This window comes from Endocarpon pusillum, assembly GCF_000464535.1.
Source record: "Endocarpon pusillum Z07020 unplaced genomic scaffold C713005, whole genome shotgun sequence".
NCBI lineage: Eukaryota > Fungi > Ascomycota > Eurotiomycetes > Verrucariales > Verrucariaceae > Endocarpon > Endocarpon pusillum.
Window position 1 is genome coordinate 195,427 of NW_006913556.1, and position 19,884 is coordinate 215,310.

Here is a 19,884-nt window from a genome sequence, read left to right on the forward strand (position 1 = left end):
AGCGCACGTGACACGTGGGATCTGAAACGATGCGTAATTCAGCAGGCCCGAAGCTGTGGCTGTGCAAGGCTGTTCCCAGCGAGCCTCAGCCAGCCCCTGAGCATCAACTGAATTTTACTGAGCTTCCCATAAGAGCTGGTTCTAGGCCACTGTCTTAATTCTAGTCTTCGTGTAAGACAATTTCGTGGCTCTAATACCTTGTATCCGAGAGAAAGCAGTCATAAACGAGTCTCGTCGGATCACAGCACTTGCAACATCCAAACTCGCTCCCGGTAGTAGCGCCAAAACAAGCTTGGAGATACAGAGACTGGAGTAGTATTCTACCAGGTGTAAGTATCCAGTCTTTGAAATACCTGTAAAATGACTGAACCGACCATGTTTAGACCCCAATCAGCATGACTCTACGTGTCGTTCTTTTGGATCCAACCGTCTTTCAAAGAAGCAGATATCACGGTAGTGCGCAAACGCGCTTGAAGGCTCCGCATCTCTCATCAATAAGAGGAAAGTGGACGCAGCAATAATGTCACTAGACCTGCAGGTCATGGCGTCCGGCATGGTTCCCACAGTTCTGACTTCCAGTGGGATAAATCTGCTACCAAATCCATGTCATGTTGACCCACGCCAACGGCGAAGAAAGCCACGGAGCAAACGGTAGGGACGGGCATCACTATGTCTCGCGAATCATCAGAGTCCGTCCTGAGAGCCAGGTCCTGGGAGACGAGAATCCAGTTGGAAGCCAATGGCTATGAGCAACATGCACACATAGCCATGCCGAGAAGCAGTGGCACTTTTGAATCTTAGGACATCTAAAGCGGTCAGCCAGCACCTAGTTAGTAAGTTGATGGGCGAGAACATTAAGGTTATGCCTGACACTACGATCTGCAATTGTGCATTGCGCTGGTGAAGCCGAGGATCTCGAACGAAGGTCGTAGAGTAGTCCGGGAGCGTGTTGCATGCGCCAGTGAAGAGTATTAGAGAAGCTTTTGGAAATACCTTGGTGGGTAGGCGGGAGACCGTCAAAGCCGCTCACCCCTGTCGCAGATGTAGTGAGTATGAGATTTGGCTTCTTCCAAAGGGAGTCTTCCACCATGGTCTGAGTGCCGTCCTTCACAGAGATCTCAGTGGACTTCATCTTTGCCGGGTCGGGTTCTGTCTATCTACACTGATATTCCCATCCTCATCGCTTGGTTACTTGGTATGCTACATTCCGGAAACTTGCTGATGAAATTTTGAAACTGCTGCCTGCAAGATATCATGGCAAACCCTCTCTGTACAGTATTATTCATGAACGCCGCTCTACTGACTCTATATAAAATATGCTTGTACCTGCACACGCAGCTCTCATCCGTCTGTTCGCTCAAGCCTCACCCTAAATGCAGCAGGGTTCACCGCTACCGCCCTGCCGCTGGAGTCGACATCAAACACAAAAAGCTCTGTGCTCAAACCGCCATACGTTAAGCCATCAACACTGAACCAGTCTGCTGTTACAAATTGCGAAATCGGTCCAACTTGCACACTCGGCGCATCAGCACCTCTGACCGCTCTAAACGCCACCTGTCCCGTCGCTACGTCTGCGATCGAGGGCAGGAGTCGGTTGGGCAGATTCCTCCTCATCCCAGGCAGCGTGAGGAGCACGTCCGTGCCGTTGCTGATGAAGCTCGATATCGCCAAGCCAGGCGGCGCCCCTTGAGACTGGTTGAGGGACAAGGTCAAGGAGGAATTCAGTCCTTCCACCGTGGACGTGTACGAGCCCGCAAAGTTGCTTTCGGCTTCAGCAGCAGCCTGGGCCATCAGGGCAGGCAGGATCGTGTCGGCCACCAGATCGCCAATGGCGCCAATGATGGTGAGACGTTCGGCCGATGTACTAGCCGTAAGGATGCTGAAGCCCGCGTCGAAGTCGGGTAAGAGCACGAAGAAACTGCCGTAATGACCAGAGTCGCCGCCCTTGGTGTAGAGGTCAGTGACGACGCCTGAGTCTGCGTACGTGTAGCGTACGATCTCCCAGGGAGCGCCGACTGAGGATTGCAAACGGGCGGTGTGGGAAAGGGGTTTCATCCACTTGCGTGTCTCGTCGGGCGGAAGCAGGGTGTGGTTGAGGATGCCAACGCCGAGTTTCGCGAGGTCCTGTGTCGTGGACAAAAGACCTCCGGAGGACTTTGCCATGTCGCTGTCAGACGCGAAGTAGCTAATATCGCCAGGGATCACTGCGCGGAACCATTCGGACTGGATGGGGGGACTGGAGTTGGAGTTGGTCATGTCGAGGGGATCAAAGATACTGTCGCGATATATTTCATCAATGGTTTTCCCAGTGATGTTGGCGAGCACCAGGCCGAGCAGGGAGAAGCCGTTATTACTGTACCCCGGACTAGTCCAGGGGAGAAAGGTTGGCGGACGATTCTGGACGCCCATGATGTATCGCTCTGGGTCTTCGGCACAAGCAGGGTCTTCAGAGCCTATGCATGGTAAGGATGAGGAAATCGGGTCGTTTGAGTCTAACAGTGGAAGACCCAATGCTGTTGGGTTAAGGTCAGGCTGCAATAGAAACTCCCCTAGCGAAAGAAAGTCACGTGGCACACCGGCAATTTGAGCCGCGAGAGCACGGGGAGTGACCAAGTCCCATTGAACGTGACCTACGATGTTGTTGTTGTTGTTGGACGTCTCCATTAGCTGGGGAAAGAACTCTGTCAGAGGACGGTCCCAGTCGGTGCTATCAAGCCCCAGCAGACCTGCATAGACTGTGAAGAGCTTGCTGACGCTGGCGATGCGGTAGATAGTGTCTCCGTCGACTTGGTTTGTGCCATTGGGCGCGTTGGCCACTTCGGCAGACGTGTGGTGGAATTGCAGAATCTCGGTAGCGGCAGAGTCGTGGATTGAGAACATACCCAGGGAGAAGGTTACATTTTGGATTGCAGACAGAGCATCGTTTGAAGATGCAGCGCTTTGATCAATGCCGCTGAGGTATGCCTGTAGCGTTGAAGTGAGGTTCGCCCAACTGGCGGCGACAAGGCTTTCGTCGCTGGTTAGGTCTGCAGGGGGTGGGTATCGTGGGCCTAGGTAGTCGGCCAGGACGGGTGTAAGGCATATCGGAAGCAGCGTGAGAAGATGCCGTAGACGGGACATGTTGCTGGTTTCCTTCTTGTTGGAAATGGTAGTATACAGAGTAAATGCGATATTCTTCAAGCCTTCTGCCGTGTGCTGGCACATATATATACCCAACAACCGGTGCGTAGGTAGGGACCCCGAAGTGACATATTGCCACGACTCTGCCCAGCCTGCTTAGATGACTCTGTCGTATTTCCCCTTTATGCTGCGCTAACTGGTACTATAGTAGCTGGAAAACTCGTATAGAAAGGAAGAGGCTCATCTGGGGATCCTTCGAACAGCACTAGTAACCAGATATAGATGGTGCTGTGACGCGGTGGCCTTGGCACCCATCCTTGACTGCGTGTTTCTCAACATCGTCGCTACTCGCCTCTGGTGCAAATAGGAAGCACACAGTGACTTCGGATGTGAGCGGCGTGGAGGCATGGTGAAGCGCAGGAGCGACTGCGGTCTGGTACGTAGTATGTTGCAGTATGGGGATCGGGAGCGTGGTGACACCTACTAGTGGAACATGAGGTTGATTTGCGGAGCTCAGGGGATGGATGTGCTGTCACAAAGCCAAGATGCTAAGATACACAGGAATGCGTCGTGTAGTATCACGCGAAATGGCGATGATGAATTCGACAATCGATCCCGCCATTCCTTCACCATCTTTGAAACATCGTTCAAGTAGTTGGACGGTGAAGGCTGCCAAGGGGCCCAGGGCTGTTATTGGCTGACTCAATACCAGCTAACCGTATAGAGGCCTTTGCAGCGCTCAGCGCTAAGCTCCCCACCGTCCTCCGGTCCTCTGGTCCTTCGGATCCAACCTGAAGTGAATAATTTGTCGTCTCTCCGCCGCTGATCATCCAGCTACACAGTAAGACTCAGCCATGTAATACCACCACAGCATGTCTCGAGATGCTAACTATGTCAGGGCACATCCTCCGATGGCATAGATTAGAGGTAAGAGTGTGTCAGACATAAGCCAGTTTACGGTCCTCCGGAGGCCGCGCTTCTTTTGGTCCAACACGAGGTCTTTGAGAACCTAGATATTTGTCAAAAGTGTTCGTAAGGCTGACCCTTATGGTAATCTGATAAATAGCCGCGTCGAGTTTTTGGTCCGTAGAGTATGCGTGGCATGTTTTGCGGGCGAACGTTTCAATTTCCGCTAGGTACTCACAAAGGAATCTCGGGTCATCACGAAGTTCATTGGCATGCCAGATCGGGCCAAGACTCTGCCCAAAAACTACGCCTGACAACCCGACAGCTCTGTCTCCGATGGAAATGGATTTGCTTATATGGGAGCCACTGCACTGTAGAGGCGGTTCTTCGAGTTCCATGTGGTTGATCCCGTTTGCTGCGACCAATTCGGTACCTAGGAACGAAGGCCTTCGGCCTCTATTGGCATTCGGCACCCTGAGGGGATGTGTATATTCCCTTGCCTCACCAGTAGCCCTTCTGCGACCTGAATAAAGGGTTCTGCGCAGGGCTTTGAATAGTCCACCTTGATACTCAATCGATCAACATCGCTGAAAATACCTAGAAGAGCGTAGATGTGGTCCTTCATTTCTGTCGCCTGCAAGGAGTGAACCTTCGTCGAGCCGTTCAATAAAGGTTGTCGATCTTGATCATGCCCTCCTGCTGCGGCTTGCAACAGGCGCGGCCTGCAACTGTGCATCACTTGTAGGGGTAGGCCTGCAAGCATGGACCCCTGACAATGGCAAGGCGTCGTGCGGAAGCGATGTTCCCTTCAGTGCTTTTCGAGAGTTGGGAATTTTTGTCACGTACACGTTTTGCCCTGATGACTCGAAGCCCAGACTCTTACATGCGATCGAGGTCCCAATGGGATATCGCCCAAACAGGGACGTACCGCAGATTAATATGTCGGCGGCTTAACGGGAGGAATCTGTCTCTAAGCACGGAGTACGGGATAACTTTAGTCTGCCGACATACTGCGGATTTCCGCTAAGTATAGTGGAAGTCTGTGCTCCTGTCGACTGACCATAGATATCTAGGTAGGGATGGCTAGGACCCTTGTATGATGTAATAGCGAGAACGTTTCAGATGAGATTTATAGTCATAACGAAAGAAGCTCGAATAGATGGCATGGGATCGACCTCGTAGCTAATCTTGGTCTATCACCGACATGGAGCCATTGAAGTCCAGTATCTTCACTGGGCCATGGCGATTTGGAAGACCGTAAGTGGACTAGAAGCCGGAACTGAAGCTGGTCCGAAAGGTGCCGTAGTCGTCGCCATGGTGGTGATGCCGTGCAGCGCTTGAAAGAAACAACGATTTAGATCCTTGTATTGAAGAATAAGGGGACGTCTTTGGACCGTTCTGACCGTTCTGACCATGAAGGAGAAGAACCTAGGTACGAACGGAGAAATAAGGCTGAATCTTGAGCTCAATTGAATTTCAGGCTATCAAAGAGTTAGTCGTACTACCTGAGCCTTGAGCTTTGATATCAAGATGCAGCTTCTAGTCAGCCAGTTTGCAGCCTTGTTATTTAAGTACAAAGGCTGTAAGCTTTGAAAGGTGGGACCTCATTTCCCAGCCCAGACTGGGTTGTCCAAACCTCTCAGAGATGTTGGCACAATTCTTTATTGAGCCCATGCTGGCCTACACAGTTGTGTCCTGTGAAAAATGGTTGCACACGATTAGAGTGAGAAAACAGCATAACTTCAACCTTCTCATACAATGATCCAGGGTCTGAGAAAAATGCCATTCCACCCACATTCATCAGTATCAGGGTTATTTCCTCGTAATTTTCAGTGCTACCTTGCCACGCGGGCGTATTCATACGCACTTTCGTTACGACTACTCGATTCCCCGCTGGGATCAGGCATGCCGGCAGAAGGAGTTGACGAAATCTTCAATCCGGAAATGTGGCAACCATCGCAGCAAGTGCTGCCATAGTATGTTCCTTCGAGTTCTGTCCCTCCAGGATCCTTGGAGGTCATGGAGCAAACTTTCTCGTCCGAACCAGGTGGATCTCGCCCTCCCCCGTCTCCTCCCCACACCACCGATATTTCCAGATAGGGTTACATTGCGATGGTGAATTCTTTTTGTCCATATGAAACTCGTCGCTGCTTGCTTGGTCTTCGTCTTCATCTTCCCCTTCATTCTCGTCCTCGTCCTCGTCCTCTTCGGTACTTCCTTCTTGATATTTCTCATTCGTTACTTTGGTCGCTCTGCGATTCGTCGCATTTTGAGAAACCTTGGGGTTGATAAACCTCATGATACCTGTCTCATTGATGAAGTCAAAGATGGTGAATGACTGACGCCCTCTGCCGCCTTTCGAGTGATAGATGTCCAGAGTACAATTCCTGGCACCTCTCCCTAAGCTGTAATCGAAGCACGGCGACTGTATTGACCACGAGCCGTTACATTCCACTTGCCCGACCTCTCAGATGCAGTCAATTGGGTAAGAACTCCTTGTTGTAGTTCTTGAATCTCTTTGTGTCTTGCCTCATTTGCTCTTTGTTAAGTTCGCTGGGCATCGCGATAGATTTCGGAAATCTTGGAAAAGACAGCCGATCTACTCTTTCCCACAACCAGCCACCGGTCAGGAGACTGGCGTGTGCCATTTGCGTTCAAAAGGTGCATCAGCAGACTCGTGTTGAAGGTGCACAAGCTCTGCTGCCTGGCGTTGCTCTGCACAAGCGTGTGTCTTGAGGACAATGACCTTGTCCACGGAAGTTCCCTTTGCTACATCCACAAACTTACCCCGTAGGAATCATCTTAGATCCATCACTGCTCGCGCTTCATTGCGCTTCAGAGCTAGCCATTTCGCATCTTGAGCTGCAGCATTTGGCGTTAGATATTCGGAGTTCAGTCGCGACTGAACTTCTTGCAGCTCAGCGGTCATCAGAGTACCAGTAGCACTACCTCTAAGCCGGTCTTGCATATTTGCAATAGTTCCTGCCTGACTGAGACCTCGAAACGCACATCGTGCTTTCCACCACTCCCTCGCTCTCCGTAGGACATGTGGTTGACGAACTGCAATCTTACCAGCTTTTGTCCTTTTCGGTTCTATCAGGGGAAAGAAGGCCTGGATATTAGAATAGAAACAACTATACACTTTCTTGATGAGTCCGGTGCCTGAGCATGCGAAGTTTTGCGGGCCACACTTGATCTCTAAGGCAGGTAAAATCTGTGGGTAGAGGGCCATGGTGCTTTGAAGGTGCCTCTACTGATTACCCACCTATTAATTGGGAGATAATACTGTGCAGTTGACTCTTCGATGTTTCGAGTTTTATGTGAATAAGTTATCTGGAGGACTGCGGAGTAGTAGGAAGAGCATAATATGAGGGGCTTAACTTATGAGGGCCACCTGTGAGGCTCCTCGCGCAGCGCATTTTCTAATACTGGCACCAGCTCCGAAGGAGATACTTCATGGTAGCAAATGCAGCCAGGGGAGTTTAAGCACAACAACGAATCATTTGCGTGTGTCCAGCTCTACGGGCTGCTGCGCTATTGTGATATCTTTGCTTCCTTCGGGGCAGAAGGATTGAGGGGGAGCTCTGGAGGCTTGGAATTAGATGCCGTCGGTCTTGGCATTTGCAGACTTTCCGGTGCGGAGGGAGCTGTAAGAGCAATATTGGCCACGGCGCAGCGGGACAGTTGTGCAGTAACTCCGTACAGAGTCATGCTTCTTGAGCCCCCTAGCTAGTGTGGCGTTGCTAGCCTCTCTTAGCTTCAGCATAACCAACTAACAGTACAAGGAGTAAGTATCTTGCGAGGCCTAAAAGTCATTAAATTATGCTTATCTTTCTAGGCTCTTCGTGGTGTTCCTTATAAGGCTTGACTTAACATCTAAGCCCTATCACCCCCTTATGCTAAGCCTTACAAGCTTATTAAGTTTTAAGTCATCTCAAGGAGTAATTATCAGTGGCTAAGTCCAAGATGGTTAGTTTCTTGGCCACATTCTAGCGGCAGCCAACTACTTTTGAAGCACGACTCCGTACTATTCCTCCTAAGTTGAGCACCTCGTTTACAACACCCAGCCATAGCCATAGAATCTGCTCGTCAATACAGAGAACACATTCAGATTCTCATAGAACATGGCAGAAACGCAATCGTTCCCCCTCCTCTGTCTGGAGAACCCTCTCTTGGGTAGGACACTTTCATGCAAACCCCGACCTGGCCCTCAATTGAAACTTACTGACATCTATTCTTGCAGACATCCAGGGAGTAGGGTGAGCCATCACCTACATATTGTACTTTTAGCAGAACATAAAAACTGATTATCAAAGCGACCAAGCCATGTTGGACAAATACGGCATGAAACCCAACGACACCATTCTCGCCGAGGAAAAGCATATGGGCATCTACGATGACCTCCTCTCCAACCGCAACGCCAAGCTCATCGCCGGCGGTGCCGCCCAGAACACCGCTCGAGGTGCTCAGTACATGCTCCCGCCGAACTCAGTATGGTATGTCGGCTGTGTTGGTGAAGATGAATACGCCCAGACGCTTCGAGAGGCGTGCAAGAAAGAGGGTGTGCATACCGAGTATATGGTTGTCACGCATCAGCCCACAGGAAAGTGTGGCGTGGTGATCAACGGTCACAATAGGAGCATGTGCACCCATCTGGCGGCGGCGAATGAGTACAAGCTCGAGCATCTGAAATCGGAGAAGATATGGAGCATGGTTGAGAAGACAGAGGTCTTCTACGTTGGTGGATACCATCTCACGGTCTGTGTTCCAGCGATCATGGCGTTAGCGGAAGAAGCTCTGGCGAAGAACAAACCGTTCCTACTAGGCATGGGCGCAGCATTTATTCCACAATTCTTCAAAGATCAGCTCGCGCAGGTGATGCCCTATTGTGATTACGTATTTGGAAATGAGGACGAGGCAGAAGTCTGGGCTAAAACCCAAGGCAAAGACACCAAGGACTTGAAAGAGATCGCGAAGATGATGTGCGAGGTCCCGAAGAAGAATAAACACAGGCCCAGGACAGTGGTCATCACGCATGGAACGCAGCCGACAATCACAGCCAGGATGAACACGGATATGGAAGTTGAGTTCAACGAGATCCCAGTCCATGCGATCAGTGAGGAGGAGATCAATGACACCAATGGCGCCGGGTGAGCACCAAAACTGCTCAATCATTAAGGTATATTGCTAACATATGGGTGATCCCAGTGACGCTTTTGCCGGTGGCTTCACCGCAGGTGTTGTTCAAGGAAAGTCACTAGAGGAGTGCGTACACATGGGACAGTGGCTGGCACGTCTAGGCCTTAAGGAACTAGGTCCCTCGTAAGTCGTACCCATCTGTTTTCTGACCCCTGAATTTGCCAAGAAATAAACCATCTTCACCCCGCGGACATATGGAAAGAACCCGTCATTGCTCCCCTGCGAAAACTTTCTAGTATCGCATTCAGAGACCCTGCTTGCCTCTTCCAATTCCCGCCCATGCATCCGCCTTCGCTCAAGCTCTGACTCGATACAACAGGTACCCGTTCCCGAAGCAGACGTACGAAGGGTAGGCCGTAGAAGCCTGTCCTCGTCCTCGTCCTCGTTATGAGATGGCTTGATCCCTGCATAGAAGCGCAGGCGTTCTCAACAACGATTTGCAATGATTGAAATGTCCTCCACGACAAGATAGAAAGCATAGAGCTCAAATACAAGCAGACATGGCACTATGAAAAGGTGCTCTTGACGTTCAGAATTTTGCGTCGCATGTTTTCTGCTGTTCCACTTCGATGCGTGAAGTACAGTCCCAATTCTTCTACCTCCCTCGTCACTCAACCCATGTAGACGTATGAAGTGCTCACCCGCCCTGCCCACTAGGCGGCGTCTGCCCCGCAGCCCCAAATCTCGATCGTTCCGGCACCGGTCTCGGCACATCATAGCTCGGGAACATTGCCGCATCCGGAACAATGCTCGGAGAACTCGCAAAAGGTGAAAGGATCGGCGACATGTCTCGACTGAGGTAGAATCGGGGATTGTTGCCCGGTGAGCTCGGGTTTTGTGATAGTGGCGTGGTGGAAAGGTCGTAGATGGAGGATTGGGGTTGCATTTCGAGCTCCGCCTGTTGGCGGAGAAGGGAGGCTTGGAAGCGGGTGTTGCTGGATTGGAGGGTGTTTGGGGTGCTGCTGGCGGGGGTTTGTAGGTGACCATGTGCTGTGCTGGGTGGGCTCTGGGGAGAGGAAGCCTCACCGGGTCGAGGGGAAAAGAGTGAGTTCATGATGCTTGGGAGGGACGGACGGATGTTCTCGTGTGGCTCAATCAGTACACTAGTAGAGGCTGGTAGGCCGTAAAAGCCATCACCATAGCTGCTGCGGTTGGCTGTTGGAGTACGTGGTGGCTCTCCATGCGAGACTCGAGGGAAAGCTGAGCCCGGCTCTTGGTGACTAGAGACGTCGGAAGCTACTATGTTATCCACGATTGGGTGCTTTGTCGTGCTTACCGATTCACACGGTATGATAGATTGGGAAGCATCTTCAAGGTGGGCATTGGAATTAGGCACCGGCTTGCTCTTCTGCTTCGCTCGCTCAACAACATCACCACGGTTTATGATCAAAGAGAAGTGTGGATGCGAATGCGATTTGTGGTATGTTGGCTGGAGCGGAAGTTCTTTCCCTGTGAATTTAAATCTCATATCGTGAAGAATCATCAGAGGTACAGAGACTCCATTACCGTTACCCTTTAGAAATGTCAGCTACTCACACTCGAGGTGAGGAGGAAGACCTCATACCTTCTTCGTTGCCAAGGAGATTCCGTCCTCAAGCAGGCCCCTGATACGGAAGAGCATTTCTACGCTTGGGTGGGGTCTTTGGACGCCCTCATCATGGCTTCTCGGACGACGCGTTACTCCATCAGCCTGGTAATATCTTCTTGATGTTTCCGGGTTGATGAAAGGAGTAAATGCAATTGTATCTTCATCCTCCTCAAGCAAGTAATGCAGATCTGGGAAGTTCGGCTTACGAAAAGTCGACGCGAGGAGGGTGAGCCCGCGAGCGTAGAAACGCCAAAACTCTTTGATTTGGACACCAATAGACTTGTGGTCTGCAAGGGCTACGAGATGTGAAGCATTTGAGACCAACCAGCTGCTGTACTGACGGAGACATGGCAGGGTGCGTCGAGCAGCGGTACTAAGCTTGCCAGAAGTAACATTTGGTAGAGAAACATCACCGACATTGTCGTCGTCAACGGTGACCTGTTCCAGCTCTTGCAAAAAAATTCGTAATAAGGTTAAGAACGTTTTGAGATTGAGTCGCACGAAGAAAATAAGTGCTTGAGCTTTGAGACCCCTCTGAGCTGGTCCTATAGTCGATATAAGTACTGGCCCTTATATTTTGGAGTACTTACCTGCTGCCTGAAGGCTTGCAAGATGCTGTGCAGCAACACTGCTCAAGACCATCTTGTTCAGCACACCGTTTAGTGGGCGGTCTTTCAGCTCCACCGAAAGGGTTGCCAGGACCTCGTTTTCAAGCTCTATATGCTCCGAGAAGTGAACACCAGCATGAAGCTTCGCGTGTAGGTACACAAACAAAGCTTGAAGAACAATACTAGGGTACTGTTCTGGTAGTTGAAGAAAGAGTTGATTCTTGTTCTTTCGATCAAGGATTTTCTTGAGCTCAATCTCGAGGTTCTTTTGTGCTCTTGGGTAAGGCAATTCAACGCTTAACGCTCGATATAGGTGATAAAGCGTCCTCAAATGGCTACCATCCGCTCGAGCGATAACTGCCAACTGGTTGTGCGAAGCACCAGAGGAGGGTTTCATTGCGGTTGCAAGGTCATAATAACCTACAGCCGGTGCCCAATTTCGCTCTCTGGTCTTTAGCTCCGTCTCCCGATAGCGAGACAGATCCCCAAGCCGGACAAGAGTGGCATGACATGACTCAAGAATGAGCTGTATCTCCCGCTGAGTTGGCACAATGATGGGGTCGGCAGAAAGTGCTGCATAATCAGCCTTATACTCTTGTTGATAGAAGTGGACTCACTATCTATATGAAGTTTATATGCGACCTCAAGAACCTCTTTCGGACCTTCGAAATGCGATGCCAGATGCTGAATATGTCCACGATAGAATATTATGCTAGACTTGATGAAGTCTAGATAGCGCTTCTCGAGCTTCCGTCGCTCCACAGATCTATTCTTACCCCCTTTATCCCTGAAATTTGCCAGGCGAGAGCGGTACTTGCTATTGATCATGCCATGAGCGTTCCATAATCGAGACTCTGTACTCTCTGCTGCTGCTGCAAGATTTGCAAAAAGGACTGTCTCACATGTTGTACGATACCTAGCTGTCTCAGTGACCGTAATCATGAAGGTAAAGATCATACTTTGCGATCAAGACATCTATCTCTGCACAGGTAGGCTCCTTGAGAGCTACAAGAGTGAGCAATTGCTTCTCCACTTTGTCAGCAAACCTGAGATAGGTCAGTCAAAAAGCCAAAGAGTGCTTCATATGCTGTACTTACGCGATTTGATTGGAAAAGAGTGCACTCGTCATTCTTTAATAGGTTCAAGAATCTTCTTATAGGCCATTCTTGGCCTACCTGTTGTTCCTGCTAGATGAGGGTATTCGGATACGACCCCGAAACCAACTCCTACGACCCATATCAGACGTTGGCTGTTATCAAAATGTGGTTGATGAGGTTGGACCAAGAGAGCCAAGAGGTTCTGCGCTCAGTGATTCGACCTGGGCTAGTCCTTTTCGCGTTAGTGAAAGTAACCTGACTCAGCCGTATCAGCATGGTTATCTGATTGGGACCTCTGTGATATTTGTACCAGGAAATGTGGTATATTAAAGATTCATTGCAGATCGCTGTACTTGTCTAAAGTTGCTAGGCTGCCTTGGTATACCAACTACTGTTTCCTAGCTGCACTTTTCTGAGAGTTGTTCCTCGCTCAGCATCAGGTGCCAAGACTATCAATAGGGGTCCAGAAGCTTATTGCGATCTACCGTCTGCAATGTTGTATCTGACACGCTTATCCATCTGTCTCAGGGAGAGGACTCTGCAATCCAGGACACGTCTTAACAGTGGCTCAACCAATGAATATGTTGTGTGCCGTTCTCGCGGCAGCCACACATCGGCCAAAACAAGACCTTCAGAATCACATGCAAACTGTCAAGCAGATAGAACAAATGGCTCTGTTCTCTCTCAGAAAGAGGCAGCGTGCGTAGATATACCACATACGTACAAAATTAGCTGCGAAATTGCAGTAGAAATGGACCAATCCAAACCAGGCGGAACCCAGGGGTTACGCGGAGAAATTCCAACCAATGAGCACTAACACAGTCCGACACAAACATATCCGCGCTCTTTTACATCCAGAACTCTCTGTCCATCTTGACAAGTGGAAAGCCTGATGAAGAGGTTCTTTCAAGCGCTATCGAGCACAATCAGATAAGCAACATTGGTTCTCCAAGCCTGTCTGACCAAGGTGGCGAAGCGCTCACCTATGAAAGAAAATCGAGTTCGAAGAGAGTCGCAATTCATAGAAGCCGTTGAGAAAATGCTGCTGCTAAACTTTGGAACCCTCTTGCCGGCCTCGGCAAAGCGCAGCTGATGCGTGACGTAGAGGAATACGCGAAAGAGAAAGACCTCATACACACTTTAGACGACGTAAAGAAAGGAGCTCTAATTGCACAGAATCCTACCGGTTTTGAAATGCTCGAAAAACTGAGCGAAGATGAGAAAGAAACTCTCCGGGGAGAGACAATGCATCGGTGGCATCAACCTTGGATGATGTACTTCATGACTAGTACGTTCTTCTGCACGCTCTCTGGCATATTCAAGTCAAGCTAATGTATTTTGTTGCAGTCGCGTTTGTGCTGTTTTGGCAGTTGTACAGGGCATGCATCAGACCTGCGTCAATGGGGCTCAATTGTAAGCAAATATGTTAGCCTTGTAATCTGCGCTTACATAGGCTTATCACTTATCAGGTACTACTTTGAAGACTTTGGACTCGAAGACGAACGGCTGCAAGGTCTCGTCAACGGCGCCCCTTACCTTTGTTGTGTCGCGATCGGGTGCTGGACCTCCGCCCCGTTAAACAAGCACTTCGGCCGTCGTGACACAATCTTTACAGCTGTATCTGTCCGTCTTATCCCTAATGGGGTAGGCCCTCACCGGTTCCTGGTGGCATCTGTTCATCGCACGCTTCTTCATGGGATTTGCCATTGGAGCAAAGTCTTCGACTACACCCGTTTACGGGGCAGAATGTGCGCCGAGATATAGATCTCCACAATCTGGTGCTTTCGACTGGCAAATGGGAGATCGAAGATGATGAGTTTGAGGACCTAGCAGCAATCCAGACATGTCATGGATGAGAGCTTATCGATCGAGGGATAGCGGTGACTTCCCACTGCCATCAGCAAGTGGTGTGTGAGGCACATTGAATATCAACAAATGTCCCCTGACTGCTCTGGTAGTTGTGTTGTTCACAGAATAGAGAATCGAATATGGTTTCGTGGTAATCACGTGACAGCCCTGTAAGGGCTCTGAAAATGACGCTGTATTGGTGCTTAAAATAGCCGATGGTTGGTCATTACAAGGATCGTCAAAGGGCCATTGGATGACCATACGTAGTAAGTTGACTGTCATGTAGTAATAATTTTGAAAAGAGACGTCTGAAATGACGAAAATCAAGTAAGATTTTCAATGTCTTATCTGAGTAATTCTACACAAACTAAGCCATATTATGGTTAGCCCTGAACTAAGCACACATTGATGTCTCTCTGCCATGAATCTAGCAGGAGAATGCCCTCTGAAAACTATGCCTAAATTACCATCAATGGATGCTTAGTTTAGGCTTAACCGTGATATGATCTAATTTATATTTTATCAGCTAGATATCTGAAATCCACTGAAATCATGTTATTCCAGACGTCATTTTGGGAAAATGACAGTTACTACGTAGTAAATTATGGCTAGATTATGGTCATTCGATGCTTGAATTGACAAAACGTCTGCTAAATTACTCAGGACCAATACCGCGTCATTTTCAGAGCCCTTTTCCCGGTTAGGAGTCGTCGAGTCACCTGCCAAGGCTCTAGTACCCATCGGGCTTGCAAGACGCATCCTGAACGTGCCGCGTTCCCGTCCCCTGTCCCCTGCTGCCCTGCTGCCCTGCTGCCCTATTGCCCTGCTCCCCTTGTCGCATCTCGCTTTTCTCATCTCCAACCCCGCGTCTTCCCCAACTGAATCTCAACTCCATCTCCAACTTCCTCCGCAGAGCTCTCCCCACACCATTCTTAGATACCTGATCCGGCATTCTGTGGGCGTGACCATCAACTCCAGCGGGAACTGCATTCCGCACATCGCGATCACCGTCAACCATGGCGGACACAGCCAAGAGGCGCAAGACCTCCGCCTCCACCAAAACCAAGACACTCCCTTGCCCGTCAGCAGCCTTCTGTCCGGTTCAGATTCAATTGATGCAATTTTCTGACATTGGAGTAGACATTGCCAACGCCTCTTCGCTCGACTAGAACACCTGCAGCGTCACATTCGTACGCACACAAAAGAAAAGCCGTTAGCATCTTTCCCACAATACTCCTTCAACCGGAGCCTGACCTTTTTAGATTTGTATGCGACATCTGCTCCAAAACCTTTGCGCGGAGTGACCTCCTTGTGCGCCACGAGAGACTCGTACACCCTGGCGATGAGACTGAAAGACGCTCGCACACGCAGCATCAAACTGCCCCTCCTCCACCACCTCCGCCTCCGATCCATCAACAATCCTCGCTGCCGGACTCCATGGACATTGGCCCACAGTCTTCAAACTCGATGATATCCCCCCCATCCACGCACGACAGTCGCCTGGTGGACATGGTCGACCCGGAACTGACACGATCACCACAGACGTCTCGAGGCCAGATGGACACCATGGTTTCGCATACACAAGGAATGTTCGATACCCCTCAGCTCGACCCGTCCTGGGGCTATGACCTTAATCTTCTGTCTCACGCGGCAAGTCACGTCGCTCTAACCGGACAGACACATCCTGAGGACACCTCCCACCAGCCTGATCCTCCGCATGACCCCGCATTACAGCTCATGCAAGCAGCTCAGGCAGCCCCGCAGTATGACCCAAAATTACTTGGAGATACATATTCTCAAGCACCTCCAGTATTTGATGCCCCCGATCTCGAAGACCCCATGCAAGATTTCAATGTGTTTCTTGATTCCGTTGGCCTCTCCTCGGACTGGCATCAAGGAATATTCAACAGCATCGAACCAAACGACTCGATGGTCTCCCCTACAATGCGGTTCAATGAACAGCTTCAAGCGCCAAGACCAAATATGAACGGTGATGCCATGAGTGATCAGAGATCAACTGGTCAGCCAGAAGACTCGACCTCATTTTCTCGCTTTGGCTCACGCCTTCCTTCCTTACATCTAGAGTCCTCTCAAGACCACGAATCACATCTGATGGACGACTATTCGAACTCTAAAGTGCGACCCGTTTGGGAAGTACCTGATGCAGACCGGGAGATCTTCGTCAGCAAGCTCGATGCGTTTGTAGACGTCTTACCCAAGGGATTTATTGCACCTTCAAAACATTCTCTGGCGAGATATCTTGCCGGTTATATCAACGGCTTCCATGAGCACCTACCATTCATGCACATTCCCACATTATCAGTGGCCTCGTCTGCGCCGGAGCTGGTCTTGGCGCTTGCTGCTGTTGGTGCACAGTATCGCTTTGAGAACAGGCGAGGCATTGAGATATTTTATGCCGCAAGGGCAGTGGTAATGGAACAGATACGGCGAAGAGAAGGCTGCTGGATGCCTCAAGATCCATGGCCTCGATCAGCCCCGCTAACGCAATCTCCTGGTGGCGACTACCAGGGTCTGAGTCAAAGCGGCGGTCCAGCACAGTACATGCCCGTAGGTGGGCCGCCCGCTCCTGACAGTAGCGCACGGCTAGGTTCGATACAGGCTCTGTTACTGCTCACTGCGTTTGCGACTTAAAGACATCAAGAGCTGTTACGAGAAGCGCTTGCGTTTCAGAGCATTTTGGCAAGACTTGTGCGGGATGACGGTCTTACAAGTCCAGACACCTCGTCTTCTGACAGTCTGTCATGGGAAGACTGGATTCGTCTGGAGTGCGCGAAGCGGACGAAGTTTATCGTCTACTGCTTCTTCAACCTCCATTCCATTGCTTGGAATCTCCCACCGCTGATTCTGAATGCTGAGTTGAAGCTTCATCTTCCCGGGCCCGCTGATGAGTGGAAAGCAACAAACGCCAATCAATGGCGGCGACTACGTTCACAAAACCAAGCACCCCCAATTGCATTTCCTGAAGCTTTCTCCAAGCTCTTTTTGAAAGCACCCTCAACTACCGGAGCACAGATCTCGCCATTAGGCAATTATGTTTTAATTCATGCCCTCATCCAGCAGATTTTCTTTGCTCGACAACTATCACTGTCCTGGCCGAACACGATGGGCGCGAGCCTGAGGAATGAGGACCTTGCCGTCCTAGAACAAGCACTCAGCACTTGGAAAGCTGGCTGGAAGCGAACACCGGAATCAAGTCTCGATCCGCAGAACCCCAACGGCCCCATCGCCTTCACCTCCACGGCGCTCCTTGGCCTCGCTTACATCCGTCTCCACGTCGACATGGGTCCACTCCGCCACCTCGAATCAAGAGATTCATTACAAATAGCCATAGCCCTTCGCGACTCACCCCGCCTGCAACGTAACCCACGTCTCATAATGGCCCTCCTACACTCCGCCCACGCCCTGTCCATCCCCGTTCGCCTTGGCATCGACTTCGTCTCGAGAACGCAAACCTTCTTCTGGAGTATTCAACATTCCCTCTGCAGCCTCGAATGTGCCTTCCTCCTCAGCAAATGGCTAGCCGTCGTACCCAGCAACAACCAAGCCCCCACATCCTCTAACGAACCCAAACTCTCCGAGCATGAGAAAAAGCTCCTCCTCTGGGTGAGAAGTATGCTCGATGAGACCGAGATGGCTATACCGGGCCACCATCACCCCGGCAGTAGCAATGCAGGACCCAATAACGACCGGCTCCAGGAATCCACGCAGGAGTTCCTCGAGGATCAAATGAAGATCAAGCAGTTGAGCGTTGCGGTGGTGAGGGTCTGGGCAAAGACGTTCAAGGGCAATACCAGCTGGGCCATTGTGGATCTAATCGGGAGTGCGTTGGAGATTTATGCCGATATGCTGGAGAGGGATGGCGTGTGAGGATGTGTAGATACCATGTGGTGAATGCTACTGATAATTAATGTTTCTAATGAGCGATTCGGATAGAGAAATGCTGTACAAGGAAGCTTAGTCCAGTGTCCCGAAAATTACATTGGTGTGCGCGACACATGCCTTGTTCCATCCAGGATAACAATATCTACCTACAGCAACAAGCCTAACTCAAATCATGATGCGAACAAGGCGGGAAGTGGATGCAACAACATCGAAGCGCTCGGAGGAGCGCAGGGAGATTCCCGTCTGGGTCTCAGTCTTGGTTCGTCTAGTGCCCATCGTGCCGACCAACTAACCAGCCAGCCAGCCAGCCAGCCAGCCAGCAAACGAGCGGAAAACTAATTAAATGACACGGAAGAGAAGGAAGAACATTCCTGTCTCCTTCTCTACCGTGAACTACCCGAGTGGAGGAGGAGGAGGAAGGGGGATACGATTTCGTTCGCTTCAATGGAGTTCGAGCACCAAGAGCCCGCTGAAGCAGGTTCTCCGTTCGACTTTCGAACTTCCGAACCTAGTTTGAATATCTTACCGTCTGACAGATATGGTCGCTGGATTCTATTCTACTCGGAATGAGAATTCCTGCCCGCTTATCTGGGCCTTCGATTAGGCTTGGACTAGACTGAGCGATGGGGAGATGCTTTATAGGCGTTCAAGTTGTGGAGGGGTTTGGTATCCTGCACCGAATCTTGACCGCGCCTTGGCACCCAATGAGGTTAGTCGTTTTTGCTGTCTCACTCAGGAATTAGTCACCCGGCTCAACTTCGGCTCAGGCTCCTACTCAGGCCCCACTCCCTTTGCTCCTGCTGCTCATCCTCTTGCTCACCTTCTGTCTTAGCGCTGCTCAGGGGCCTTAGTCTCGCTTCACCCACTCTCAGTCCTGCCTCTGAGCCCTTTGCTATCGTTGGCGAAACATGCCTTGCCGGCATTGGCTGTCCTTTTAAACTTTTATTAAGTCTACATGATGGTCTGGTTAGGCTGCTACACACGCCAGGCTAACCCGCTGCGGGTTAGGTTTTAGGCCGGGTTAGATTGGGCCAGGCTCTGAAATATCTCAACCCAGCCCACTGCAGGCTGGGTTTTGGAAAAGTTAGGCTTAGCCTGTAAACGTATAGGTGCTTAAAGCTTACTAAGAAATTAAGTCTGTTAAGAGTCTGCTAAGGGCTTATTAAAATATATTAAATATCATCTATATAATATGTCTACACCGTCAAGCTCAATCAATTAGCTGCAAAGTACAGTAAGCTTCAAAATAAACGCCGCAAGAATCATCTTTTTGATTAGATAAAGTTCCCCTTTCCTGCCTTCTTGAGTTCAGAGTGGAAAACACGTAGTGCTTTAACCTGCCAAGGCTGCAGAATCTTGCCAAGCTGTACCCCGTCAGAATCAGAATATGTTCTGCGCATTCTATCCCCTCCGTACCCAAGATGTGTCAATTAGCGCCTTGGCATATATTAGGTACCTTTCCGGGCACCTTATGGGTACTGAATTTATGCCAAGGCGCTAATTGACACATCTTGGGTACGGAGGGGATAGAATGCGCAGAAAGAATGCACAGAACTGGCATATAAGATGCAGAGAAAGAGGGCATATAAATGCGCAGAAAGAAGGCACAGAAGTG

The 19,884-nt window shown here is 50.2% G+C and overlaps 5 protein-coding genes across 5 annotated transcripts; 2 read left to right on the forward strand and 3 right to left on the reverse strand.

Moving 5' to 3' along the window:
- Window positions 1-1,341: 1,341 nt before the first annotated feature.
- EPUS_04189 (uncharacterized protein) lies at window positions 1,342-3,120 on the reverse strand (the record flags this gene model as incomplete). The annotated part of the gene is made up of 1 exon (XM_007788182.1): window positions 1,342-3,120. The coding sequence occupies one exon, from the start codon at window positions 3,118-3,120 to the stop codon at window positions 1,342-1,344; it is 1,779 nt and encodes a 592-aa protein (XP_007786372.1).
- Window positions 3,121-6,823: 3,703 nt separating this feature from the next.
- On the reverse strand, window positions 6,824-7,258 carry EPUS_04190 (uncharacterized protein; the record flags this gene model as incomplete). The annotated part of the gene is made up of 1 exon (XM_007788183.1): window positions 6,824-7,258. The coding sequence occupies one exon, from the start codon at window positions 7,256-7,258 to the stop codon at window positions 6,824-6,826; it is 435 nt and encodes a 144-aa protein (XP_007786373.1).
- Window positions 7,259-8,352: 1,094 nt separating this feature from the next.
- On the forward strand, window positions 8,353-9,352 carry EPUS_04191 (uncharacterized protein; the record flags this gene model as incomplete). Its single annotated transcript, XM_007788184.1, has 2 exons — window positions 8,353-9,176; window positions 9,235-9,352. The coding sequence occupies 2 exons, from the start codon at window positions 8,353-8,355 to the stop codon at window positions 9,350-9,352; spliced, it is 942 nt and encodes a 313-aa protein (XP_007786374.1).
- Window positions 9,353-9,862: 510 nt separating this feature from the next.
- On the reverse strand, window positions 9,863-12,550 carry EPUS_04192 (uncharacterized protein; the record flags this gene model as incomplete). Its single annotated transcript, XM_007788185.1, has 6 exons — window positions 9,863-10,738; window positions 10,790-11,358; window positions 11,404-11,994; window positions 12,039-12,337; window positions 12,381-12,467; window positions 12,519-12,550. The coding sequence occupies 6 exons, from the start codon at window positions 12,548-12,550 to the stop codon at window positions 9,863-9,865; spliced, it is 2,454 nt and encodes an 817-aa protein (XP_007786375.1).
- Window positions 12,551-13,610: 1,060 nt separating this feature from the next.
- Window positions 13,611-18,254, forward strand: EPUS_04193 (uncharacterized protein; the record flags this gene model as incomplete). The annotated part of the gene is made up of 7 exons (XM_007788186.1): window positions 13,611-13,792; window positions 13,866-13,931; window positions 13,988-14,266; window positions 15,030-15,461; window positions 15,507-15,578; window positions 15,629-16,974; window positions 17,029-18,254. The coding sequence occupies 7 exons, from the start codon at window positions 13,611-13,613 to the stop codon at window positions 18,252-18,254; spliced, it is 3,603 nt and encodes a 1,200-aa protein (XP_007786376.1).
- Window positions 18,255-19,884: the final 1,630 nt, after the last annotated feature.